Source organism: Carettochelys insculpta, chromosome 3 (assembly GCF_033958435.1).
Source record: "Carettochelys insculpta isolate YL-2023 chromosome 3, ASM3395843v1, whole genome shotgun sequence".
Lineage (NCBI taxonomy): Eukaryota > Metazoa > Chordata > Testudines > Carettochelyidae > Carettochelys > Carettochelys insculpta.
In genome coordinates, this window is record NC_134139.1 from 207,706,913 (window position 1) to 207,733,724 (window position 26,812).

Genomic DNA, 26,812 nt, shown 5'->3' on the forward strand with positions numbered 1-26,812 from the left:
GTGCTCCTGAAGTGATAGCAGGATTGAAGATTACAGACTGAAGGTGGGGGATTACAGACAAAATGCAGTCACCTCGGGGTCCCCTTTATACCTTTGCCCACGTGAAGGGAATTGCATTGTTCCTCCCAGTGTGGTTGCATGTCCCAAATGGAGAATCACATGAGCAGGTCACCTGTTCACGCCCGTTTTTGGGTGTTCTGCCATTAGCAGCCTCTCTGGCTGCGTGTCCACAGCCAAATTCCTGAGCTGTGGACTGGACTCAGTTACCGCTTTGCCTGGCTAGGAACCCTCTTACAATGGGTGCCACGCCTCCTACCGTGGGCTCCTAGATACCAAAACTTCAACTGTAAGCCCAGAGCCAATACTTACAGCCACACATATAAAAGTGACACCTGCCTATGAGCAACATAACCAGATTCAGTGACCCTCCCGCTTTCCGTAGACACTTCCCTTGGCCCACTTGGCACATGATTGGTGCAAACCGACAGCGGTTGCAACACTGTTTTGCACGTTCATCTTACAATCCAATCCCATCACACGCGTGCCGAAGGCCCTCCCCATCTTTAGTGGGCTCGCCCTGTGTGCAGGAGAGCCTGCGCGTGGGAGGCGGAACGTCCATCTCCGTTGCCAAACCTTGGCCATTGTCTCTGCTTCCTTGGAGGAAGCCCCTGCCTGCAGAGTTCCTGTGCTCGGCGTTCCTTCCCTTCCTGGGTGTTGGTGGCAGCAATGACCACCGGCTAACACGTCCCACCTGAAAGGCTCCTCTGGGTGTCTCTGGCCTCCCAGCTAAAGTTACCCCTAAGTTTTTCCGTAGACGGGAGGAACAGAGATTGTTGGGTGCGCCCAGGCGCGAGTGGATGTGTACCGCCAATAGAAACGCTTGCTGTCTGCTGCGGGCGGCTCTGGGCCTCGCCTAATCAGCTGGGCAGCACCTGACTCTCTCCTGGAGGGCCTCCCAGCGCTCAGTTCACTGGGGAAGCCGCTCACTCCGCACGTTTGTGACTGACACGTAATGGGGTTTCGTAACTTCACGCCCAATGGCAGCGCATGCAATCCAGGGGGAGGTGGCCGGTTGGCAGAGTGAGGCGTCGAGAATGGCGGCTGTACACCGTGCCCGACATGTCCCCGTGGGAGAGACGGGGTGCAGAACGTCGCACCGCCGTCATTGAAAACGCAGCCCTCCGCCCCGCAGAGCCAATGCAGGGGCCGGGCCCAAGGCAACCAGCGACAGGGCTGTGCCGTTTCGCTGGAGCCGCTTCCAATCAGCGTCCTGTCTCTCCAGATCGGCCCGGCTGGCAAGTCGGACCTGCCCCCGATCGACGGGCCGACGGACACGGAGCAGGGTCCCATCCTGCCAGTGCCGCTGGGGATCCGGCCTGTGCTGAGTAAATACAGAGTGGAGGTAATAACCCTGCGGCAGCGGCTCAGGCACCACTCACAGCTGCTTCCTGGGTCACTGGCTTATGGCTACTGGCTCAGGTACATCCGCAGCGCAGCAGTGGGTCATGCAGGCATGTTGTAGGCAGAGGCCCTGTGGGGCTGGTTCTGCTGGGGCAGCCCTATGGGGCATGAGCCAGGCTGCTGCTGGCAGGGCAGGGCAGGGCAGGGTTGCCCTGGCACGGCAGGGGGCAGGCCACAGACAGGAGCTCTCAACCAGAATCGGCAGCTGTCTGCTCTGGCTGAGAACACACCCCTGCCCTGCTCCCGGTGCCCAGCTCCTCACCTCCACGTCGTCCCTTCTGCCCAGATCCTGTTCTGGGGCCTGCGGGACCTGAAGCGGGTGAACCTGGCGCAGGTGGACCGGCCGCGGGTGGACATTGAGTGCGCCGGTAAAGGCGTCCAGTCCGCCCTGATCCAGAACTACAAGAAAAACCCCAACTTCAGCACCCTGGTCAAGTGGTTCGAAGTGGTGAGTGCGGCCGCTCCGGGGCAGAAGCGGGGGGGGTCTGGTTGAGCCCTGCCGGCCGGGCAGAGCACCAGGCAGACTGGGAGGGGCCATTTCTACCCCTCCTGGGCAGGGCCAGGGGGGCCGCAGGGGAGGGGTCTGGCAGGAGCTGCTGGGCCGGGTGAGAGAGGGGCAGTGTCCTGAGTGCTAGTCTGAGACCCAGCTTGGGCAGCTGCTCCCCGGGTGGCCGTGGGCAGGTCAATGACTCCCTCTGCCTCAGTTTCCCCACTGGGCCGATACGGGTTGCAGGGCTCTGCTCGGCCGTGCTGCGAAGGCCCCGGCGGGCGCTTGGTCTCCATTAACACAGGGCAGTTAGTAGGGGCCCCTCCCCCACCCGCGTGCTTTGGGGCCCTGCGTCCTCCCCCAATGGAAAGCAATCCCCTGCCCCGAGAGGGGCCCAACCCCCGCTGCCCTTCCCCCGGCGGGAGAGAGGCCCGCGTGGCTGGGAAGGAAACTCAGTGTGTGCTGGGCCTCTGCTGGGGTTCCCGTGTGAGCCGGGCAGGGGCTTATCTCCCCCCCCTCCAAAATAAACCCTGCCCCACCCCCGGTGGGCACCCGTTCCCTTGCAGGACCTCCCAGAGAATGAGCTGCTCCACCCACCCCTGAACATCCGGGTGGTGGACTGCCGAGCCTTCGGCCGGTACACGCTGGTGGGCTCCCACGCCGTCAGCTCCCTGCGCCGGTTCATCCACCGGCCCCTGGACAAGAAAGCCCAGCAGTGGAACACGGCAGGTACTGGGGACAGGGGCGCCCCGGCTGGGTCCCTCCCATTTTTCCATCCAGGTGCGGAATACTTTTTGTTACATGCATCAAGCTGTGCGCGGATGAGCACCAACGGGGGACACACCCGCCGCCGGTTGCGGGAGCTTCTGCTGACCGGCCGGGTGGCCCCGGCACCTCTGCTGGGCGGCCGTCCGCAAACTCAGCTGAGAGGGAGCACAGCTCCTGGGCAGGTTGTGGCCCCCAGCCCGACAGAGAGCAGCCAGGGATGGGCGGCGACTGATAGACAGGACGTGGGGTTTCCCACTCGCTCGAGTATCTAACTGAGCGGCCAGCGGGCTGGCAGCCAGGCAGGGCTCCAGGGAGGGAGTGTGAGCTGGTGGGGGTGTGGGTGGGTGGGCACTTCGCAGGCTTGTTCAGCGGGTCTGTAACAAATGCCCTGCAGTGCTGTATCCTGAATGGGTCGGTGTCCCTGCGCCGCCCAGCCACACCCAGCTCCGGGCAGCACAGAGCGGCAGCGTGTCCCGGGCAGGGAGCCTGTCTGGGAGGCCCTGTGCCGGCCGATGGCACTACTGCGAGAGGGATGAACAACCCTGGGGACTACAGGGGCAACGGCCGTCTCTCGTGCAGCTGCCCCAGCTCCTCGCAGGGTGCTCTGGGACTGGCCCTGCGCCGCCCGCCCAGCTGCTTGGGTTGCTGGTCGCCGGGTGAAAAGGCCGGATGCGGTGCCTCTGTCTGACCCGTGCTCGGCTCGGCTCGGCTCGGCGCGTAACGCTGCCACCCCAGAGTCCCTGCGGGCGGCCGGATGCCTGCGGTCCACATGGTGCCCCGGGTGATGGCCTGGCTTGAGCCCCCGGCCTCCCCACAGAGCGGCTCCGGCGGGGCTGGGCTTCCTTCACTGCCAGGCGTTTCCTCCTCCCTGATTCTTGCTCGGAGGCAGGTCCTCTTCCTGTCTCCATCCTCCCTGGCACCTTCCTCCCTGGCATTCCTGCCGGCTGATCTCTCGGGGTCTCCTCTCCACTGGCTCTCTTCTGCCTTTCTCTCTCCCCGTCCTCTCTCCAGCTAAACTGCTCCGTGGCTCCCTGGCGCTGGCAAACGGAGGGCTGTACTGTCATCCCCCAGGTGAAATCGTCATCAGCATGGAGCCGGAGGTGCCCATCAAGAAGATGGAGACCATGGTGAAGCTGGAGGCGGTGAGTGGCCACGGGAGCAGGTGGTGGGTTTCTGTGCGGTACTACAGACCCCAGGAGGGGTGGGAGGGGAACACGAAGCAGGGGCCGCCTGTCACATTGGACTTTCAACCAAACCTTCAGCAGCACAGCACACACAGCCCCGGGCCCCTGTCCAGCAACACTGCAATGATAAACTAGCCCGTGCAGCACAGCACTGTGATAGGACAGGGGTTCTGGGCACAGCTAGAGAAATCGACCCAGGGTAACTTTGCTTAAAATCTGGCCCCTGACAGCCCCAGGCTGGGATTTCCTTCTTGCGAAGGCAAATCCAACCAGCCACCACAGCCCCTCCTCCAGCCCCTCTGGCCAGCCAGAGCCACACGAGCAAACCCACAGACTTCCCAGCTGCTACCAGCCCAGACCAACAACCCCAAATTCAGGCAAGAGGCTCTTAAGCCTGTTTCACCAAACACCACGCAGGTTCTTCCAGACCCCAAAGGGCCCAGTCCCAGACCCTGGTCAATACATACTTGGATCTGACCCAAGCAATGCACTCACCAATTCTTTAGATCTAATATGTAAGGGTTTATTAACACGAAATGGGTTGGAGAGAAGAATTGTTAAAGCAACACTTTACATGCATCAGTCACAACTACTGATGCAGCCAGGGATGTTATTTGCTGATTCTTGAACGTCCCTGAAAGTTTATTTCAGGTTACATAGATTCAGTCATTGGAGCGCTGTAGATCCGGCCCACTGGGGTCCACAGGCTGGGACATGGACCCTTGGAGCCTATGAGACAAAAGATCCAAGGTGGACACTGCTAAATCCACATCATCCTCTCCAGGATGGGCCCCCAGTCCAGACAGGCTTAACTTGTCAGGACTGAAGAACAAAGAAAGTCCCTGCCAGGGCCCATCTTAGAGCTTCTCATAAGCAGAGGGAAAATTCCATTCTTCTCCGTAGGCCTTGGCTTATCACCTGACCTGGTGGGTCTCTGTGCTGAGTTTCCATTCGTTGCAGCCCCAGTAGGGAAATCCCACCATCACAAAAGGGGTGTTGGCCATTGGGCCTTTGCTCCGTCTATTCCCCAGGCTGGGGTGGAGCCCCACCTCCCTTTGTGAACCTCGGCACTGAAACATTTCTCACACAGCTGCAGAGCTAGAATCTCTAACCTTACCTGCACACATGATGCAGACACACAAGTAGCGTACAGGGATTCAGGGCATCATCAGGTTTCATTTGACACCTCACAAGGCGCCTCCCCCCTCCAGCACAACATCTGGAGCCAATAGCCACACTGAGCAAAAAATAGTTTCCAGACCAAAAAAAAACTCCAGCCACGTGACAAGCATCGAGACCAAGGCACCCGCCCAGCAACCCTACAATAACAGCCCAGCTCACACAGCTGCAAACCATGGTTTGCCACCCAAGCACGCGTGAGCAACCCTACAAAAACAAACCAGCGTGCGCAGTGCATCACATCAACAAGCCGTGGTTCTCCTCCTGAGCATGCACGTAGGACCCTACAATAACAAGCTGGCCTGCAGAGCCAGGAGAAGGGAAATGCTCCCATCTGTTCTGCGGATCCCTGACTGTCTCCTGAGCCCATCACCCTGGCGTCCAGCACTGTGAGAAGTAGCTGGCGTCGCCCTGCAGGTGTCTTTCCCCGGAAGGCGTCTGTGCCTCGTCAGTGCACTTACCTGTCCTTGTCCGTTTGAGGCCCTTGGCTGCGTTGTTCCTTCCGTCGGTGGGTGTGTCTGTGCTGGCTTTGTTCCCAGCTCCCCGTGGCCGTGTGTGTGCAAAGCACACTGGGGACCCTCCTTCCCTGCTGGGCACTTGCACTAACTGTTTGTTTCTCCCCCTCGCCCAACGCCCTCTCGTCCCGTGCGGCAGAACTCGGACGCGGTGGTCAAGGTCGATGTGGTAAGTGCTGGGCTGGCCCCTGCCCCTCTGCTCAGCTTGGGACCGGCCATGCTTGGCTTTGCTGCCCCAGCTGCAGAGCCCTCATCTGTGGTGCTGCCGGGGAGGAAGTTGGGCCCAGCTAGCTCACCGGCAGCATGGGCCCGACCCACAGCCCAGCCAGGCCTTCCTGCCTGGCCATTGAGCCCCAGCTCCTGTGCGTGGCTGCGGTGAGCTGCACTGGAGGAAGGTGGAGGCGCGGGACTGGCTGGTGCAGCGACTGACACGCCCAGAGCCAGCCCGACCCCAGCTCATGGGGGGCCCAAATAGGGTTATTACAGCCAACTCCAGCCATCGAACGCCCCCATCCGGCTTCCAGCAAGGAGCAGCTGCTCCTGCAGTCGCCAAGTACAGCGCCAAATCTGCCGGCAGCTCCCTGCGTGTCCGAAGGGGTCGTGGCGCTGCTCTGTGCCTCAGTTTCCCCCCCTTGAACGGACAGCTCACAGGCTGGGTCACGGGGGATCTGTTTCCCCACCTTGGCTGCGGGACTTCATCAGCCGCCCTTCCCTGCTCTCCCGCTTTTTGTCTCCCTCGGCTCGGGCAGTCGGAGGAGGAGAAGGAGAAGAAGAGGAAGAAGAAGAAAGGCGGGGGGGACGAGGCAGAGGAGGAGGAGCCAGATGAGAGCATGCTGGACTGGTGGTCCAAGTACTTTGCTTCCATTGAGACGATGAAGGAGGTAAACTGTAGACAGTGTGCCGATGAGCAGACAGTGCGCCCTTGTAGCCAAGAAGGCTAACGGCATATTGGGGTGCATTAGGAGGAGCATTTCGAGCAGATCTAGAAAAGTGGTTGTTCCCCTCTACTCAGCACTGGTGAGGCCACATCTGGAATATTGTGTCCAGTTTTGGGCCCCCCAGTATAAAAAGGATGTGGATTTGCTGGAGCAGGTTCAGCAGAGGGCAACAAAAATGATTAAGGGGCTGGAGCACAAGACCGATGAGGAGAGGCTGATGGATTTGGGCTTGTTTAGTTTACAGAAGAGAAGACTGAGGGGTGATTTAGTAGCAGCTTTCAACTTCCTGAAGGGGAGCTCTGAAGAGGAGGGTGAGAAACTGTTCTCAGGGGTGTCAGATGGCAGAACAAGGAGCAATGGTCTGAAGTTGCAGCTGGGGAGATGTAGGTTGGCTATTAGGAAAAATTATTTCCCCAGGCGGGTGGTGAAGCACTGGAATGCGTTGCCCAGAGAGGTGGTGGAATCTCCATCCCTAGAGGTTTCTAAGTCCTGGCTTGACAAAGCCCTGGCTGGGATGACTTAGTGGGGGTTGATCCTGCTTTGGGCAGGGGGCTGGACTAGATGACCTCCTGAGGTCCCTTCCAGCCCTGGGATTCTCTGGTTCTAAGAGGTGGGAGAGGGCAGAGGCACGGACTGCGGGGAGCTGCCGTGGGAAATGTGAGCAGCGGGTGAACACCCACCAGCCACAGCTGTTTGGCAGCTGTGGGAAGGAGCTGGGGGGAAGGGGGAGAGCAGCGAGCAGCAGGGAGGAGGCAGCGCAGAACAGGAAGAGGCGGAGCAACGGTGGAGCCTTCAGAAGTGGGGGCGGGGCCTCAGGGCAGAGCAGAGGGGAAGCCCCAAGGGAAAAATAAAAGCCAGCACCTGTGGGGTGGGGCAGGAAGGGAGGGAGCCAGAGGTCCGACCCACGGGAGCACTCGCACTGCCAGGTGCAGCTGAGCCATTATTTCATCTCCTCAGCTAATTTTCCAGGGCCAGATTCCCCCGCCGGCTCGGGGAGCTGGGCTGCTTTGCTTCCCCCCAAGCAGTGCCTAGGTCCCGGTGAATCCAGCCCCTCAACGAAGGTCTGGGTGTTTCTGGAGCAGCTCCCAGCTGAGGGTATTGACCCTTGCATTATACCTGTGGAAGCATCGGGGCTGGCACTGAGCTGCTGAGCCTTTTAGGGCTCTGATTCTGATCTGATCTGCGCCTGTTTTCCCAGTGTGGCATACAGGGGCCTTTGGAACAGAGGGTCTCCCAGCCTTGGGTCTCAGCAGCTACCCCAGCATCCAGAACATAACTTAGAGCAGCCTTGAGGCAGCTCTAATTTACAGAGGCTTGGCCAAGTGTCTGGCTGGCCCAAAGTCCTATGGATTACAAAGGTGGCTGAAAGCTTCCTTTAATCCTTCTCACACCAGCCAGCTCACTTTTCACAGTCCCCCTCTCCATCCCCTTCCTGCCTTATGGGCATGAGGAGGACTTTTCAGCTGGTATCTCATCAGGTAAGAGATAAAAAGCCGAGCTCCAGCTGGGAGTTTTTGTTCTGTTTTGTTTACTGCAGGAGTGGATGTTATTGACAGAAATTTATTACTTATTTTTCTGGAATGTGTTGCCTACAGAGGTGGTGGAATCTCCATCCCTAGAAGTTTTTAAGTCCCAGCTTGACAAAGCCCTGGCTGGGTGATTTAGTCGGGGTTGGTCCTGCTTAGAACAGGGGGTGGGATGAGATGACCTCCTGAGGTCCCTTCCAACCCTCATTGTCCATGATTCTATGATTATTTGTGTTATCACAGAACTGAAGTCTCCGTTATAACCCCTATTGTGCTGGGTGCTGTGAAAACCCACAGCATCCCTGCTCCCGAACAGCTAGAGCTGGGTGAAATTTCGCATCTGAGTCTTTTGGTCAACCCCCCAGCCCCACCACTTTTTTTTTTTTTTTTTTTGCAAACATGAGAATTTTTCAAGTATCAGAGGGGTAGCTGTGTTAGTCTGGATCTGTAACAGCAACGAAGGGTCCTGTGGCACCTTATAGACTAACAGAAAAGTTTTGAGCACAAGCTTTCGTGAGCAGAGACTGATGCATCTGATGAAGTGAGTCTTTGCTCACGAAAGCTCATGCTCAAAACTTTTCTGTTAGTCTATAAGGTCCCACAGGACCCTTCGAGAATTTTTCAAGTTCATATTGAACTTGTCAAATTGCGTTGGTCATGCAATCAAACAAACAACCCCTCCCGCAGAAATTTTTAGAAGTAAAATGTTATGTTCTGTCCTGTGTAATAGTACAGCGGGTTCTGGGCACAGCCAAGGGAACCAACCTGTGTGTGTTGCTTAAACCCGGGCCACTTACAGCCCAGGCTGTGATTTCCTTCTCACTAAGGCAAATCAAACCAGTCACAGAAGTACCTCTGCCAGCCCCACTGGCCAGCCGGAAGCCACACAAGCAAACCCACAGGTTCTCCAGCTGCTCCTAACGCCCAAACCAGCAACCCTCCTGCTCAGGTGAGAGGTTATTAAAACCTATTTCACCAAATCCACACAGGTTCTTCCATGGGTCCAGCCACAGTCCCTGGTCAATATATACTTGGATTTTACCCAAATCACCATGCCGATGCCAATCCTTCGGCTCTAAAATCTAAAGGTTTATTAACAAAGGAAGAGAAAATAGGGTAAGAGAGAAAAATTGTTACAGCGATACTTTATGTATGTCAGTCCCAGCTACTGATGTAGACCAGCGGTGTCCTGTGCTGACTCTTGAAAGTCACTGCCAGGGCCATCTTACACTTTTTCAAGTGGAAGGAAGAAGTTCTTTCTTCTTCCCATCAGACACTGGAGGGTCAGAGTCACCTGACCCAGGTGAGCCGCTGTGGGAAAATGCCATTGGGAGCAGGTTTTGCTAGCCCAACCCAGTCTGTTTACAGGGCAGGTGGAATGGACGTCTGGGCATCAGATTTCAGTTCCTTTGCTCAGGCCAGGGGGTGCATTCCATTGACAAGTCCCAAGTTCGTGAGATGGGTATTCGACGTCTGAGTCTTTGTTCAGTCCATCATCCTGGACTCCTATTGTGAATCTCAGTACTGAAACATTTCTAGTACAGCTATAGAGCTGATATCCGTAACTTCACCTACAAACATGGCACAGACGTACAGTTAACACAGACAGCTGCAGGGCATCGCCAGCTTTTATTAGACACCTCACTTGGCCCACCTGGCGCAAGAATTGGTGCCACTTTGTACAATGGTGACAGAGATATCTTCCATATTCAATTCAAAAATCCAGTCACGTCACAGAGGGGAAAACTCCTTTCTTCTTCCCATGGCAACAGGTGGGCTGCTGTGGCACTTTGCCATTGGCTGCATCCCAGATGACAAGTCCCAAATCCCTGAGAGGGGTATATGACATCGGACAATGGGCCACATCCCCCATGACTGAACTGGCTTGTTTTCTCCTCTCTTGATGTTCACAACTCCACATTAACTGCCGATAATGGGCCATACCCACCCTGACTGAATAGACCTTGTCAGCTCTGGCCCTCCCTTTGCTGAGACCCCTCTCTAAATGCTCCTCTGACCTACCCCCTGTCCCACTCGTGCATCTGACGAAGTCGGACTTTGCCCAGGAAAGCTTATGCTCCCAAATACCTGTTAGTCTATAAGGTGCCACAGGACTTCTTGTTATTTTTGAAGATACAGACTAAGTCGGCTACCTCTCTGATATTTGACATCCGAGTCTTTGTCTGTCCAGCATCCTTTCAGACTCTGCAGTGAATAAATACCTCCATTTTATTCACCCAGCTAAATCCCAGCTTACATGTTGCCTGTGTGAAGGGCCTCGTGCAAGGTCAGCTGGTTGTTTCACCACTCATTGTCCTGCGCAGTGGCTGTGAACTCTCATACTGTCACTGTGCTTCACCCCAGAGGTGGCTGCATTTCTATATTTTCTACCCGTCCCCAGTTGAAAGAAAACTTTAGAAAGAGTCGCTCATGGACCTGTCCTTCTCTGCATCTCATTGCCTGTTTCATCTCTCTCCAGCAACTCCGGAAGCAGGAGGCAGCTGCAGCAGAGGCAGAGGAGAAGGAGGAACTGGAGATTGCAGAGGGTAAATTTTTGAAAGCGAGATACCAAAGCAACCCAGGGATCTGCAGAACCGGGGTCAGCACGGACAGCTTTCGCGCGGTTCCGAAAGTTCAGCCCGAAATCAGCGCCGCATTGCTAAATTCGGTGCCTTTGGGATCTTATCGCCTGTTTCGAGTGAGGCCAAACACACCACATGATGGATCTCAGCTTGGGGGTCTGCCAGACCCGCCCACAAGCCTTGCTGTGTGGTGGACTCCCACCCATGGGCGTAGGTGTGATGCAGCAGGGAGACAATGAGGTCTAGCGGTTAGTGTCTAGAGCAGGTGTCTGTAATCCCCGACACAGATGCCAAGAGCTCAGCCCCACCCCTTCTCCCCCATGCAGCTGGGAGCTTGCTCAAAGCCTGTGGGTTAATAAAAGACCAGCAAATGCTGCCAACCACCAGCTAAACGGTAAAGCTCCGCACCGTCATTTATTTATTGATGCAGCTGTCGTAAGTAGGATGAGCAGGCTACATCTACACAGCAGCCCTGTTCCGAAATAAGCTATTTCAAAACAGACGACCACGCGCAATGCGCATTTCGAAATAGCATTTCTGGGCCCTGGTGCTGTTTTGAAATCGTGCCGCCGGCGCCACCTAGGCCCTATTTCCAAATAGGTGCCATTCCTCTGGGCGTGAGGCGTGCCGCAAGCAAAATAACGCACCCGCTCTTTCGAATGGACGTCGGCTTAGCGCGTGCGTCATTTCCATGCTGCCCGAGTTATTTGGAAACAGCTGCCCTGATTTCGAGAGAACTTGCCCATGTAGCTGTAGCCTTAGCGACTTTAGAAAGTGTCTCTGGCCCTTGGACCGGACGTAGAGGTGGAAAGGCCAGATTTTGGCTCTGCCTCGGAAAGGGTGCTGACCCGTGGCCTAGCCCGTGTCACTGGTCACGGCATGGCAGTGGCAGACTCTCTTAGGCTTTCTGTCTGTCCCTTCCTCCCGGGCTGGGCTGGCTGGGCAGTGGGGAGGGCTCAGAGATCTCTGGCTCTTCAGAAGCAGGGAGCGTTCTTTTTAGAAATCACCATGGCCATTCCTACACATGCCGCTCGTTCCGAAAGCAGCATGCTAATAAACAGCCCGGAAAATGCTAATGAGGGGCGGACGTAAATTTCCGGTGCCTCATTAGCATAGGGTCACGTGATTCGGAGTCCAGAAAAAGCTCTTTCCGACTCCAAAACAGCGTGTGGAAGCGCAGCTCCCAGGGGATCTCCTGGCGGGAAATCTGCCTTCCGAAAAGGCCCGGGTGCATGGAATGAGCAGCCAGCTGGGAGGGGGAAGCCTGACCTCAGCATTTGGCCTTGCCATAGACAAGCACCGGGCTGTGCTCTGGCCCCACATCCCTCCACCCCGATCATGTGGTCACTCCGGCTGTTCTTGGCCCTGTGTCTCTGGCTTCCCTCCCCTCTTTTTGCCAGCCATTCCCAAGCGCAGCCTGGCCACAGTCAGCTTCCACCCTCCCCTCTCACACCGCGCATCCGTCTGTCCCAGGCTGTCCATCCTCACCTGCATGGCAAAGAGGCCATGAAAGCTGGCAAGGCAGCCAGCGAAGGAGGAGGAAACCCCCAAAGACCTGGGGCGGGGGGAGCCTTAGAGCTTGGGGCCCTGCATTGGTAGGTCCCATTGGAGCAAACCCGGGTTGGCTGCAGGGGAGCGGCGTGTGTGTCATGGCTGGTCTGCAGAGAGCGCAACAGCCTACTACTGCTGCCACCCGTGGGACTGCTCCTCCAGCTCGTGGTCATGCTCTGGGCTTTGGGGCTGAAGGTCTAAGCTTCAGACCCTGCCGGGGTTTGCTCCCCCGGAGCAGCAGCATGGGTGCTGGGCGGGGTGGGCAAACTTACCTGCTCCGGGGCAGAGGGGTGAATAAGGGTCTCGCCATGTTGGCTTTCAAATGAGACTTAAAACTCGATTCTCCTCACACCAGTGCCAGTGTAGCTGTGCTGACACCAGGGTCCCCTTGGATCTCCCCCATGTGAGAAGGGAACCCAGCCCTGCTGGACCCCCAGAAAGGATGTTTAACCAATGGTCCATCTGCAAGGGGCGGTTCCACCCCAGCCGAGATTGTCCCGGCTGACCTGCTGGAGCAGGGTTGCCAACATGAACCGCAGGGCGTAGGGCTAGTGGTTGTCTGTCAGCTTTCATGCACACCATGGTTGAGTGGCCTGTGTCCATCCCACCCGCCCCCATCTCCACCTGTCCCACCCATCTCTCCCCCTGGACTCAGAAATCAAACTTGATGACTCTCCTGTGAAAGGCTCCAAGGCCCAGGCCAAGGCCAAGGAGAAGGCCAAGGTGCCCAAAGAGGACAAGAAAAAGAAGCAGCAGCAGCCACCCGAGGCCCCCGAGAAGAAGAGCAAACAGAAGATCGATGAGCTGAAGGTGAGTGGGGCTGGGCTGGGCCCAGTTCCCAGCCACTTTGAGAGGGGGAGGCACCGGCAGCCCACAGCTGTATGGGCCCAGCCACTGAGACGAACAATCCCAGCTCTACCTGCGCAGCGCTGGGTTCTAAACTAGCTGTTCCCACCCAAGAGGGACCTTGGAGTTCCTGTCGATAGCTCCATGAAAGCTTCTCCTCGGCAGCGGCCAGCCAAGCTGCCAGCAGGTTAGGCGGTGCTAGGAAAGGGATAGAAAATGAGACAGAGGCTGTATAGCCCCGCGCTGAGTCCACGCCCTGAGTATGGCGTCAGTTCTGGTCACCGCCTCCGGAAAGGCCAGAGGGGAACGGGAGCGGGTTGGAAGAAGGGCAGCAAAGACAGTCCCGGAGATGGAACAGCGTCCGGGCCAGGAGAGCCCACCAAGCTCAGGGCCGCTCAGCTTAGCAAAGCCACGGCCACGGGGGCAGAGCATCGGGGCTGTGAAATCAGGAGGGAGGTGGGAAGTTGTGTCGAGAGGTGCTAATGACCCTTTCCCGCCATGCAGAAGCCCAGGGTCGCCCCATGGACGTGGTTCAATCCCCACCTTGGCCCACCTACCGAACCGGGGAACTCGCTGCCCTGGGAGGTTGTGGAGGCCGAAAGTGCAGCTGGAACTAGATCAGCTCGTGGAGGGTTGTCCTGTCACTGGCTATTAGCCAGGGGCCAGGGAGGCAGAGCCCTGCAGCTCTGTGTATGAGACGGGTGGCTCGCTCCGTAGCCGCTGGTCCGTACACTCCTCAGGGACCTTCGGTACAGAGCAGGAGGCTGGGCTAGATGGGCCCTGGTCTGACCACTAGGGCAGCGCGTGTGTTCATAGGCCTGGGAGGGGCTCAGGTGATGTCGGGGGCAGAGATAAGAGCCCCAGGGCATTGCCGCTGGAGCGTCTTTACTCCCATGAGCTGGTCAAGGAGAAACCAGGGGGTGCTCCAGCTCTGGGTGCTGCCCAGGGCTCTGCCATCGCTGGGAGTCAGACGTGCAGCTCAGTGTCCCAAGGGAATGGGTGCAAAGGGCGTTGCTTGCTCCAGTTTCAGCTGGATGATGGGTGGCCTGTGAACCCCCCAATTCAGGGAGGGGAGCCCCCCCTTCCCTGCCCCTTCTGTCCAAGCCTCCGCCCCCACCAGGGCCAGAGGCACACCCCCACCCCGCAGCCGGAGGAGACCAGCTGCCCAGGGGAGCTCAGCTATGTTCCCTGTAAGCTGAGTGCTCGGGCGGCCACCCAGGGGAGAGTCAGGTGCTGCCGACCTGATTTGCAGAGCGCCCACGGCCAGCAGCCTGTGCGCCCAGTGGTGGTGCACATCTGCCGTGCCTCAGTGCACAGCACAAAATTTATTCCACCCATGGCTGGAGGACAGGGACCCCTGGCTCTGAGCCCCTCCGCAGCCCAGCCCCAGGGCTGTGCAGAGAGGGTCGGGGAGGCTCAGCCTCTGTTACGTGCCACTTGAAAACCCCCCAGGGCAGGTCCTGCAGGAAGCAGAGCTGCGTCTGCTACCGGGCAGCGAGGCTGTAACAGGAAAAAGGGATGAATAGCGGCAAGTGCCCGACCCACAGCAGCGTTTCATGGGAGCTGGCAGCCCACGGCCGTGGGGCGTGCTGAGCTCCCAGACTGCCCTGCTGCTCTTCGGCTTATTTAGTTTGCGGAAAAGAGTGAGGGGCTGTTTGGTAGCAGCCTTCGACTTCCTGAAGGGGGGCTCTAAAGAGGGTGAGAAACTGTTCTCAGTGGTGTCAGATGGCAGAACAAGGAGCAATGGCCTGAAGTTACAGAGTGGGAGATGTAGGTTGGATGTGATAAAACTACTTCCCCAGGAGGGAGGTGAAGCACTGGAATGCGTTGCCCAGAGAGGTGGTGGAATCTCCATCCCTTGAGGTTTTTAAGTCCCGGCTTGACAAAGTCCTGGTTGGGCTGATTTAGTTGGGGTTGGTCCTGCTTTGGGCAGGGGGCTGGACTTGATGACCCCCTGAGGTCCCTTCCAGCCTTAGGATTCTATGATTTTATGACACGTGCCCCTCGCCGCTATTTCTGTGCTCTGCCTTCCCAGGTGTACAATAAAGAACTGGAGGCAGAGTTTGACAACTTTGAAGACTGGCTGCACACCTTCAGCCTCTTCCGGGGGAAGATCGGGGACAACGACGACACGGCGACGGAGGAAGAGCGGGTCGTGGGCAGGTTCAAGGTGAGCCGGATGCAGCCCCGGACATGCAGGGAAATGGATTCTGATCCACCAACAAGCAATGCGTGGGGAACTCAGCTGAGCCCTCCAATGTCTCAGCCCTGTTAGACCGAGTCAGCTCTCCCAGGCTGAGACGGAGCAGTGCCTGGAAGGGAGACCTCCAGGGGATGTATCTGCAGGACTCTGACGGGATCAGAGCTACTTCTGGAGAGTGGAGGGGCGGAAGTACATGGCCTGCCCTGTCCCTGGGGCACCACCTGCTCGCATCAGCCAGAGATGTGCCCTGCCGGATCCACACAGGCTGGCCACCATTTAAAGCCAGCGCCTACACCCAAACCGAGTCCCTCCGCAAATGCTTCCTTTCTCCCGGCTTCCCAGATTACGGGACGCTCCCATAATGACTCCTCCCCTGGAGTGATCTCAACTCAGGTGCCCTCTGGGCACCAGTGGGGCTTTCCTTGGGCAGGACTCACTCGAGTGAGGAAGGGTTTATGAGGCTGGTCCCATGCGATGGCACCTCACACAACTACTCACTCACAGCCTCTTACGATCTAGGCTGGTCGGGAAATGGGTTTTCCATCCTGCCAAAGCTGTGAAGATTTGGGGGTAGGACTTCATCCTGAATTGGGAGAAAATGACCAAACTTTACTGCGAACCAACGTCCTGACAGAAACGTGGGTCTGGCCGGCCCAAATGTTACATTTGGGCCCTTTTTCATTTTCTTTAATCCAAGTCAATTTGGAACAAAAATGCTGCCCCGTTTTGATCTGGAAATGTTGGAAGGAGAGTTTGCTGATGGAAAAGAGTTCCACAAAAGTTTTCCAATCTGTTCCAGCAACAAGCCCCTGAAATATTCATAGTTATGGCAGCGAATTTCCCGCAGGAGAACCCAGCTGGCGGTTCCTCACCTGTCTCATAGTGTAAGTCCAAGGAGCATGGAAAGCAGCTGATCATGTGGTGACTCCTGAGCAGATGTTCTCTTCTCCTTAGGTTTTCTGGAGCTGGCTCTAAGCAGTTCCAAATTCCCTACCTGCAGACGCTGAGGCTTGGTCTACTTGTAAAAGGTCAATAGAGCTACATTGGTCAGGGATGTGAAGAAACCACACCCTGCCCTACACAGCCTCACCCCCAGAGTACGAACAGCTGTGTCTATAGACGGAGGGCCCAGCCGCTCTGTAGCCTTCGTTCACTTGGCTTTGGGTCTCCTCATTCAGATTCCTTAAAATAGGACGACTTGTTGCAAGGTCGGAAAAGTGTCACACCAGCTTGAGGCAGCCTATTGGCTAGTTGTTCAGTGCTTGGGCCTACCGGCCACTCCCATGGTCCTCAGCCCTGGCCAATCAGGTGGCAGATTGTTTTCACGAGACTCACCAAAATACTGCTTCATCCTTAATGCTGTTTTCGGCACCCGCCGCAGCTTAGCTAAGACGTGTGATGTCTGGAGCCGATGGTGGCTCTGGGTTCACCCCAGGGTAATGGACCTTGGGGAGTGGCCAGTAGGGCTGCTCGGTCCACAGGCCGAGCGTAGGGTGGGCTCCCAATCGGGATGGTTGTTCCTCTCCCCAGGGTTCCATGTGCGTTTACAAAGTGCCGCTACCTGAGGACCTCACCAAGGAGGCCAGCTACGACCCCAACTTCGGCATGTTCCAGGGGATCCCCAGCAACGACCCCATCAACGTGCTGGTCCGCGTGTATGTCGTGAGGGTGAGTGTACCGGCCAGGCAGCGTGTGCTCTGTGGCCCTGTTCCGTGGCCGGAGCACGGAGGGTGAGCTGAAATCAACAAGGCTCCAGTGAGCAGGAGGGGTCTGTGTCCGGCGAGTTTGTGTCCTGTGGATTCCAATGGTATTTGCTGTTTCCAAGTCGTGCCCAGTGTGGATGAAAAGCTCTTGAACATGGCAGGCTCCAGGCCCGTGAGGGAGATCAGGTGCGGGGATGTGCGCAGGGGGCAAGCGGAGGCGCTCTGGGATGAAAAATGCCTGCATCTGAGCCAGGAGGAGGCGAAGGGAAGTGTAACACCCACAGACCCAGGTTGCTGGCCCCAGGGGTAGAACCTGTGATGATGGGGTTTGAACCCCAGTGCTCTACCCCATGAGCTAAAGGCCGGCTGGCTCTCAGCTGAGGCTGTAGAGCAGAGACTTCACTCACCCCTGATGTGGTCTCAGTGCCTTTGGGTATTACATGCTTCCCTGGTCTGAGGAAACACCCTGAGCTTCTGAGACCTTCCAGCAGTTCTTCCCAGCCAAGGCACCAGTTGTGACACCAACAGACCTGGGTTACTGGCACCGGGGATAGAACCTGCAAGTAGAGGGTCTAAAGCCCTGTACTCTATCAGGTGAGCTAAAGGCCAGCTGGCTCTCAGCTGAGACAGTAGAGCAGAGACTTCACCCACCCCAGATGAGGGCTCGGTGCCTCTGGATACTACAGAAGGGGAACCAAGGGGTGGCCCTATGAAATGAACAGGCAGCAGCTGTAAAGCACACCCCAGGGAAAGCTCTTCCTCACCTACGGCCCAGCCACGCTGTGGAGCTCCTGGCCAAGGGAGGGCGAGAAGGCCAGGAGAACCGCTGGGTCCCAAAAGCTGGTAGAGACACAACAAGCCCTGCGTCCCGGGTTTCCCATGCGAGTGGAGAACGCAGAGCACCAGACCTTGCCGGTCTTTGTGCGGAGCCCAGGAAAATGTTCTTCAGACAGAAGCAAACCCAAACAGGGACATACGCAGCCAAAGCCAGGGGAAGTCCTTAGCCAGGTACCGCAGCAGTGAGGAAGCATCATTGTATCCGCTTTCAGTGAGGGAAAATACAGACCTGAGCTCTTTTCCCGCACGCCGGCGAGTCGTTGCCGGGACTCCCTGTTCTGCAGAGCAGAGCTGGGGAGAAGCTGGGCTGCAGGAAGCCGGTGCTCTAAGGACGAAAGCATCTCCTGCAAGCAGAAGCGACCAGGGTGGGGGTTCTGTGGGGGGAACCAGCCAAGTGCCCCTTCTCTGCCTAGGCCCCACCCCCTCCCCATCCGGCGGGCGTGAGGGGAGCCCCCCCCCCAAATGGCACGGCCCAGGAGTAGCAAGCTCGGGATGTGCCACTGCAGAGGTGGGGGAGGACTCCCCCCCATACTCATTGCAGGGGGCACGCGTGTGAGTGGGGGGCGATGGGGGGGTGCATGTGGCCCCCCTGTGCACCCCCACACGTCGCCCATGCCTGGAGGATGGGTCCGCCGTGGCCAGGGAGCTTGGGGGTGCAAGCCCTGCCCTGGGCGTACGGCCAGCTGGAGGTGTTGGGCTCGCTGGGCTGGGGCCGAGCCGGCTGCGCTCTTCCGAGGGGCGGAGGCGTCGCGCGGCGCTTTGTCGTTTTCCCGGGAGGAAATGGGGGGGCTGCCCAGCCAGGGACGTGGCCCTGGCAGCAGAGAGCGAGCGCCAGGCTGGCACGTGACTCGGGAACCCCGCGGGGCAACGGCCTCTGTCCTCCTCACAGGCCACCGACCTGCACCCGGCCGACATCAACGGGAAGGCCGATCCCTACGTCTCCATCAAGCTGGGCAAGACGGACATCAAAGACAAGGAGAACTACATCTCCAAGCAGCTGAACCCCATCTTCGGGAAGTGAGGCCCTGCCGCAGGCGCCCCGCTGAGATCCCGGGGGGCCGTCACAGGCCACAGAGCCCAGCCCTGGAGGGGCGGGAGCGGTGCCCCACTGCAACCGGGGCCGGGTTTCCAATGGTGCCTGGGGCCAGGCCCTGCACACAGGGGGGAGCCAGGGCCTGGACTGGGCTGGAGCCAACTCAGCCTGTCCATCTCCTCCCCCTGCCCGGGCTCCATCCTCTGCCCCCGCAGCCTCCCCCACCAGCTCCCTCCTCTCTGCCCCCACAGCCTCCCCCACCAGCTCCCTCCTCTCTGCCCCCCCAGCCTCCCCCTCCAGCTCCCTCCTCTCTGCACCCCCCCGGCCTCACCCCGACTCCCTCCTCTCTGCCCCCCAGCTTCTCCCCCCAGCTCCCTCCTCTCTGCCCCCAGCCTCCCCCACCAGCTCCCTCCTCTCTGCCCCCCCCAGCCTCCCCCCCGGCTCCCTCCTCTCTGCCCCCCCAGCCTCCCCCCCTGGCTCTCTGCTCTCTGCCTCCCCCCGGCCTCACCCCCGGCTCCCTGCTCTCTCTCCCCCCCGGCCTCACCCCGACTCCCTCCTCTCTCCCCCCTGGCTACCCCCTACTTGGTCCTTGCCATCACTTCCCCCACCGTTGCTCATTTCTGCCGGCCCCACCTCGTGTGAGCAGCTGCTGGGCCGGGGGGAGAGAGACCATGTGGCGCAAGGCCTCGCGGTGAAGTGTGGGGCAGTGGGGGCAGGGCCTCGGGGTGGAGTGCGGGGGGTGAAGCCCTGTGGGGACAGTGGGGGGACAGACCCACGCGGGGATGTTGGGGGGGCGGAGCCTGGAGTGGAGCGGGGGCGGAGCCTTGGCATGGAGAGGGGGCGGAGCCTAGCAGCACAGCAGGGAGCCAGGACCAGGACCCATGAGGGGCTGGCCCGGCCGTGGCTTCGACAGCCCTGGGGGGAGCGATGGGCACAGAGGTCCCAGGGCTGCCCAGGGGCTGAGCCCAGCGCTGCGGTGTGTGGGGCCAGGGCTGCCGGGCCAGCGGCTCTTTCATCCTCTGCCCCACCCCCAGGTCCTTCGACATCGAGGCCACCTTCCCCATGGAGTCCATGCTGACGGTGGCCGTGTTCGACTGGGACCTGGTGGGCTCTGACGACCTGATCGGGGAGACCAAGATAGACCTGGAGAACCGCTACTACAGCAAACACCGGGCCACCTGCGGCATCTCCCAGACCTACTCCGTGTACGGGAACGCGGCCGCCCCTGGCCCTGCCCTGCCAGGCTGGAGGGAGGGAGCCAGCCTCTGACCACCAGCCCCCCCGCCCGGCCTGTGGGACCCCGTGGGGGCGAGCAGGGCTGCCGGCCGGGACTCGGATCAGCAGAGCGTGTGTAGGAGCTCACAGGGGCTCGGGCAGGCCAGGACTGAGGGGCCTCAGCGGAGGGGTGTGGGGAGCCCAGGGCTGGGGGGGGTGGGGGGCACCAGCAGAGCTGTGTGGGGAGCCCAGGGCTGGGGGGCTGCGGATGGGGGTGAGGGGCACCGGCAGGGCTGTGTGGGGAGCCCAGGGCTGGGGGGCTGCGGATGGGGGTGGGGGGCACCAGCAGAGCTGTGTGGGGAGCCCAGGGCTGGGGGGGGTGGGGGGCACCAGCAGAGCTGTGTGGGGAGCCCAGGGCTGGGGGGCTGCGGATGGGGGTGAGGGGCACCGGCAGGGCTGTGTGGGGAGCCCAGGGCTGGGGGGCTGCGGATGGGGGTGGGGGGCACCAGCAGAGCTGTGTGGGGAGCCCAGGGCTGGGGGGGGTGGGGGGCACCAGCAGAGCTGCGTGGGGAGCCCAGGGCTGGGGGGGGTGGGGGGCACCAGCAGAGCTGCGTGGGGAGCCCAGGGCTGGGGGGGGTGGGGGGCACCAGCAGAGCTGTGTGGGGAGCCCAGAGCTGGGGGGGGTGGGGGGCACCAGCAGAGCTGTGTGGGGAGCCCAGGCCTGGGGGGCTGCGGGTTGGGGGGGGCACCGGCAGGGCTGTGTGGGGAGCCCAGGGCTGGGGAGCTGCGGGTCGGGGATGGGGGACACTGGCAGGGCTGTGTGGGGAGCCCAGGGCTGGGGGGCTGCGGGTCGGGGGGGGCACCGGCAGGGCTGCGTGGGGAGCCCAGGGCTGGGGGGCTGCGGGTTGGGGATGGGGGACACTGGCAGGGCTGTGTGGGGAGCCCAGGGCTGGGGGGCTGCGGGTCGGGGGGGGCACCGGCAGGGCTGTGTGGGGAGCCCAGGGCTGGGGAGCTGCGGGTCGGGGATGGGGGACACTGGCAGGGCTGTGTGGGGAGCCCAGGGCTGGGGGGCTGCGGGTCGGGGGTGAGGGGCACCGGCAGGGCTGCGTGGGGAGCCCAGGGCTGGGGAGCTGCGGGTCGGGTCGGGGGGCACTCGCAGGGCTGTGTGGGGAGCCCAGGGCTGGGGGGCTGCGGGTCGGCGGGGGCACTGGCAGACCTGTGTGGGGAGCCCAGGGCTGGGGGGCTGCGGGTTGGGGTGGGGGGCACTGGCAGAGCTGCGTGGGGAGCCCAGGGCTGGGGGGCTGCGGGTTGGGGTGGGGGGCACTGGCAGGGCTGTGTGGGGAGCCCAGGGCTGGGGGGCTACGGGTTGGGGTGGGGGGCACTGGCAGAGCTGCGTGGGGAGCCCAGGGCTGGGGGGCTGCGGGTTGGGGTGGGGGGCACTGGCAGAGCTGCGTGGGGAGCCCAGGGCTGGGGGGCTGCGGGTTGGGGTGGGGGGCACTGGCAGGGCTGTGTGGGGAGCCCAGGGCTGGGGGGCTGCGGGTTGGGGTGGGGGGCACTGGCAGGGCTGTGTGGGGAGCCCAGGGCTGGGGGGCTACGGGTTGGGGTGGGGTGCCCTGGCAGAGCTGCGTGGGGAGCCCAGGGCTGGGGGGCTGCGGGTTGGGGTGGGGGGCCCTGGCAGAGCTGCGTGGGGAGCCCAGGGCTGGGGGGCTGCGGGTTGGGGTGGGGGGCACTGGCAGAGCTGCGTGGGGAGCCCAGGGCTGGGGAGCTGCGGGTTGGGGTGGGGGGCACTGGCAGGGCTGTGTGGGGAGCCCAGGGCTGGGGGGCTGCGGGTTGGGGTGGGGGGCACTGGCAGGGCTGTGTGGGGAGCCCAGGGCTGGGGGGCTGCGGGTTGGGGATGGGGGACACTGGCAGGGCTGTGTGGGGAGCCCAGGGCTGGGGGGCTGCGGGTTGGGGTGGGGGGCACTGGCAGGGCTGTGTGGGGAGCCCAGGGCTGGGGGGCTGCGGGTTGGGGTGGGGGGCACTGGCAGGGCTGCGTGGGGAGCCCAGGGCTGGGGGGCTACGGGTTGGGGTGGGGTGCCCTGGCAGAGCTGCGTGGGGAGCCCAGGGCTGGGGGGCTGCGGGTTGGGGTGGGGGGCACTGGCAGAGCTGCGTGGGGAGCCCAGGGCTGGGGGGCTGCGGGTTGGGGTGGGGGGCACTGGCAGGGCTGTGTGGGGAGCCCAGGGCTGGGGGGCTGCGGGTTGGGGTGGGGGGCACTGGCAGGGCTGTGTGGGGAGCCCAGGGCTGGGGGGCTACGGGTTGGGGTGGGGGGCCCTGGCAGAGCTGCGTGGGGAGCCCAGGGCTGGGGGGCTGCGGGTTGGGGTGGGGGGCACTGGCAGAGCTGCGTGGGGAGCCCAGGGCTGGGGAGCTGCGGGTTGGGGTGGGGTGCCCTGGCAGAGCTGCGTGGGGCGCGCAGGGCTTGGGCGGGGGAGGCCATTGTCCTGCATTTCCCCCTCCTGGCTGACTCCTGGCCCCAGCCAGGGCAACTGCACCTTCCCGCCAGCCCTGGCGGCGTGGGCTGGACTCCCCCCGGGGCAGCGGCTCCCCCTCACCCCGGCCCTGCGTCCCCAGACACGGCTACAACGCGTGGCGGGACCCGGCCAAGCCCACGCAGATCCTCTCCAGGCTGTGCAAGGAGGGCAAGGCGGACGGGCCCCACTACGGCCCCAGCGGGCGGGTGAAAGTCGCCAACCGGGTCTTCACTGGCCCCACAGAGCTGGAGGACGAGAACGGTAAGGGGGCGGCGCTCCCCTGGCTGGGCCCTGCTCCCCGGCTCTCCCTGGGTGGCAGCCGCAGGGGCTGACCGGCAGCGAGGGGCAGCACCGGGGGGTTCTCTGACACCTGCTCTGAGCGGCGGCTCCAGCCCGAGACCCGCCAGGCGCCTCTCGGAGCGGGCCGGGCTGCGAGGGGGCAACGGAGGATGTGGGGGGCCCTGGGCCACAGGGTTTGAGAGGCAGGCAGGAGGCGTGGCCTGAGCTCAGCCCCCCAGGGCTCCCCCCAGCTTGCAGGGCTGGGGTCGCACCCAAGAGGGGAGCCAGGCCCTGCCCTGTGCCCTGCCCCTCGGGGCTGGGCATCCTCCCGCCTGGGCGGGCGGCTCAGCGCCGGCTCCGCACCCGCAGGTCAGAAGAAGCAGACGGAGGAGCACCTGGCCCTGGCGGCGCTGCGCCACTGGGAGGAGATCCCCCGCGTGGGCTGCCGGCTCGTCCCCGAACACGTGGAGACGCGGCCGCTGCTGAACCCCGACAAGCCCGGCATTGAGCAGGTGCCGCCCAGCCCAGGCCCTCGCTGTGCCGGCTGGGGAGGGGAGAGCACAGCACAGCGCCCCGGCCGACCCCCGGGGAACGCCTGCCCTGCTCAGCCACGTGGGGTCCCGCCTGCCAGGCAGCGCCCCGGCCGAGCAGCCCAGCCACATCCTGTGTCCCCAGCTGGAGAGCGCTCCAGAGGCAGCCCCTTCCCCTGCGCCCACAAGCGGTCGCCCCTGGGGGCCATCAGAGCAGCTGGCACTGGCTCCTTATCCCCCCACTTCCCCATACCTCCTCGCCCCATCCCCCAGCTCCCCAGTGTAGGCCGGTGGCTGCCGTCCCCAGCCTCATGCAGCTCTTGGTCCTGTGTCCTCGCCCTCTCCCCCTGCACCCCTAGCCCTCGGCCTCCCCCCCCCGCCCACCTACCACGGGTCCACTCAGTACCTCGTCTCGTTCCACTGTGCCCCTGGGCAGGAGACAGCCTGTGGGGTGCAGGGAGCTGGGGGGGTGCAAACTTGGTGTACGGTGTCTGCTGTCGCATGACACTGCTAGGCCAGGGCTGCTGTGCGACTGTCACTGCTAGGGCAGGGCTGCCGTGCGACTGTTACTGCCAGGCCAGGGCTGCCATGTGACTGTCAGCGCCAGGCCGGGGCTGCCATGTGACTGTCACCGCCAGGGCGGGGCTGCCGGGCGACTGTCACCGTCAGACCGGGGCTGTTGTGTGACTGTCACCGGCAGGCCAGGGCTGCCGTGTGACTGTCACTACTAGGGCGGGGCTGCCGTGTGACTGTTACCGCCAGGCTGGGGCTGCCGTGCGACTGTCACCGCCAGGGCGGGGCTGCCGTGCGACTGTCACCGCCAGGGCGGGGCTACCATGTGACTGTCACCGTCAGACCGGGGCTGTTGTGTGACTGTCACCGTCAGGCCAGGGCTGCCGTGACTGTCACTACTAGGGCGGGGCTGCCGTGTGACTGTTACCGCCAGGCTGGGGCTGCCATGTGACTGTCACTGCTAGGGCAGGGCTGCCGTGCGACTGTTACCGCCAGGCCAGGGCTGCCATGCGACTGTCACCGCCAGGCCGGGGCTGCCGTGCGACTGTCACCGCCAGGGCGGGGCTACCATGTGACTGTCACCGTCAGGCCAGGGCTGCCGTGTGACTGTCACTACCAGGGCGGGGCTGCCGTGTGACTGTTACCGCCAGGCTGGGGCTGCCATGTGACTGTCACTGCTAGGGCAGGGCTGCCGTGCGACTGTCACCGCCAGGGCGGGGCTACCATGTGACTGTCACCGTCAGACTAGGGCTGTTGTGTGACTGTCACCGTCAGGCCAGGGCTGCCGTGTGACTGTCACTACTAGGGCGGGGCTGCCATGTGATTGTTACCGCCAGGCTGGGGCTGCCATGTGACTGTCACTGCTAGGGCGGGGCTGCCGTGCGACTGTCACCATCAGGCCGGGGCTGCCGTGCGACTGTCACCGACAGGGCGGGGCTGCCGTGCGACTGTCACCATCAGGCCGGGGCTGCCGTGCGACTGTCACCGCCAGGGTGGGGCTGTCGTGTGACTGTCACTGCTAGGCCGGGGCTGCCGTGCGACTGTCACCGTCAGGCCGGGGCTGCCGTGTGACTCTCACCGTCAGGCCGGGGCTGCCGTGTGACTGTCACCGCCAGGCTGGGGCTGCCGTGCCACTGTCACCGCCAGGGTGGGGCTGTCGTGCGACTGTCACTGCTAGGCCGGGGCTGCCGTGCGACTGTCACCGTCAGGCCGGGGCTGCCGTGTGACTGTCACCGCCAGGCTGGGGCTGCCGTGTGACTGTCACCGCCAGGCCGGGGCTGCCGTGCCACTGTCACTGCTAGGCCGGGGCTGCCGTGCGACTGTCACTGCTAGGCCGGGGCTGCCGTGTGACTGTCACCGCCAGGGTGGGGCTGTCGTGTGACGGTCACTGCTAGGCCGGGGCTGCCGTGCGACTGTCACTGCTAGGCCGGGGCTGCCGTGTGACTGTCACCGCTAGGCCGGGGCTGCCATGCGACTGTCACTGCTAGGCCGGGGCTGCCGTGTGACTGTCACCGCCAGGGTGGGGCTGTCGTGTGACGGTCACTGCTAGGCCGGGGCTGCCGTGCAGGAGGGGAAGGCATCGAGGAAAGGGAGGCAGTGGGGGAGCTAACTGGGTCTCTCTGACACTTCAGGGCCGGCTGGAGATGTGGGTGGACATGTTTCCCATGGACATGCCAGCACCAGGTCCCGCCATCGACATCTCTCCCAGGAAGCCAAAGAGGTAGTGACTCTCGTTAGCCTGAGACCAGCCCCCACATCAGTCACCCTCCTGCTGCTGCGATGGGGGAGCCGTGGGGCCTGTTTGGGGCTCCTGACCAGCCCCCCACCACACTCCAGGCCTGAGCCTAGATGGAGCTACCTAACTCCTGCCTGCCGGGTGTTTGCTGGGCTCCGCAAGTAGCAGTCACTGGGGCCAACGGCAAGTCCCCACCACACCGAGCCAGGAGCAACCCCACCCCCACCCCTGTGGCTGTCCACCCCTGCATGTCTGGCCTGGATTACAGCCAGAGCCTGTGCCTGGAGCCAGGCCAGCATTTTAACAACCCCACAAGCCCTCCCTGTTCTTCAGCAACCAGGCTGCAGCCTGGGGTCCTTGCAGCCCTCAGCATGGAGCATATCATTAGCTGGTCAGCAGGGAACCATTGCGGGAGTGATGGTCCCATGGGCGGGAGCCCTGGCCCATGACCAGCACTGATTACAGGCTGGTGGCCTCAGGTGGGCCCCTGCCCTATGGAGCCTGCAGGTGGGGGATCCCTGGGGATGGACACCACAGCCAGAACTAGGGGCAGGGGCGCCCATTCTGCTGGCTGCCTGGCCCCAGGTGGAAAAGGTGGGGTCGGTCGCTGGGCTCTGCTGGAATGTCTGGGCAGCTGGGAGTGGTGCTGTCCAGGGACAGCAGCTGAGTTAGGGAGGGGGCTTTTGCAGCCCAGGTGCCAGCCCGGAGCCAGCATACAGCCGACCACGCCCAGGGCCCCAGGCTGGCATTCAGCAGGATGTCAGATCAGCTGATTCCAATGGTTTCTTCTGGTCCAGACCAGCTGCAAGGCCCAGGGCTGGGCTGCCCCAAAACTCACAGCTGAGCCCTCCCCAGGCCTGCAGAGGGGCTCCCCAGGGCGAGGCCTCAGCCCAGGATCCAACCCCTCCGGGTCAGAGCCGCACCCTGCCCTGGCCTGGCCTCACCTGACCTGCTTGTCCCCGCCAGATACGAGCTGAGAGTGATCATCTGGAACACCGATGAGGTCATCCTGGAGGACGATGATTTTTTCACGGGGGAGAAATCCAGTGACATATTTGTCAGGGGGTAGGTACAGAGTGGTGAGCCGGCCTCCCCTGCGTGTGAGCTGCTTGCGGCACCACCGCCTCCCTCAAGGGTCCGTTGGGGCTTGGTCTGGGGGCTGGGCGCTGGGGGGGGGCGGTCTGCGGGCGGGGAATAACGGACAATCTGCTTCTTGGGTT

General features: G+C 61.8%; 1 protein-coding gene across 8 annotated transcripts in view; it reads left to right on the forward strand.

The window, feature by feature from the left end:
* Positions 1 to 26,812, forward strand: part of OTOF (otoferlin) — a 272,506-nt gene that overhangs the window by 239,084 nt on the left and 6,610 nt on the right. For 6 of the 8 annotated variants that reach the window (XM_074989057.1, XM_074989051.1, XM_074989049.1 and 3 more), the window contains 16 exons: positions 1,283 to 1,402; positions 1,748 to 1,909; positions 2,515 to 2,677; positions 3,728 to 3,858; positions 5,734 to 5,763; positions 6,344 to 6,475; positions 10,538 to 10,604; positions 12,877 to 13,001; positions 15,073 to 15,207; positions 16,771 to 16,908; positions 18,670 to 18,797; positions 19,848 to 20,018; positions 22,636 to 22,796; positions 23,184 to 23,326; positions 25,489 to 25,577; positions 26,559 to 26,657. In XM_074989057.1, the coding sequence (XP_074845158.1) occupies positions 1,283 to 1,402; positions 1,748 to 1,909; positions 2,515 to 2,677; positions 3,728 to 3,858; positions 5,734 to 5,763; positions 6,344 to 6,475; positions 10,538 to 10,604; positions 12,877 to 13,001; positions 15,073 to 15,207; positions 16,771 to 16,908; positions 18,670 to 18,797; positions 19,848 to 20,018; positions 22,636 to 22,796; positions 23,184 to 23,326; positions 25,489 to 25,577; positions 26,559 to 26,657 (1,994 nt within the window). The remainder of the gene's footprint in view (positions 1 to 1,282; positions 1,403 to 1,747; positions 1,910 to 2,514; positions 2,678 to 3,727; positions 3,859 to 5,733; positions 5,764 to 6,343; positions 6,476 to 10,537; positions 10,605 to 12,876; positions 13,002 to 15,072; positions 15,208 to 16,770; positions 16,909 to 18,669; positions 18,798 to 19,847; positions 20,019 to 22,635; positions 22,797 to 23,183; positions 23,327 to 25,488; positions 25,578 to 26,558; positions 26,658 to 26,812) is intronic. The other 2 variants (XM_074989052.1, XM_074989054.1) reach the window with 1 other exon arrangement.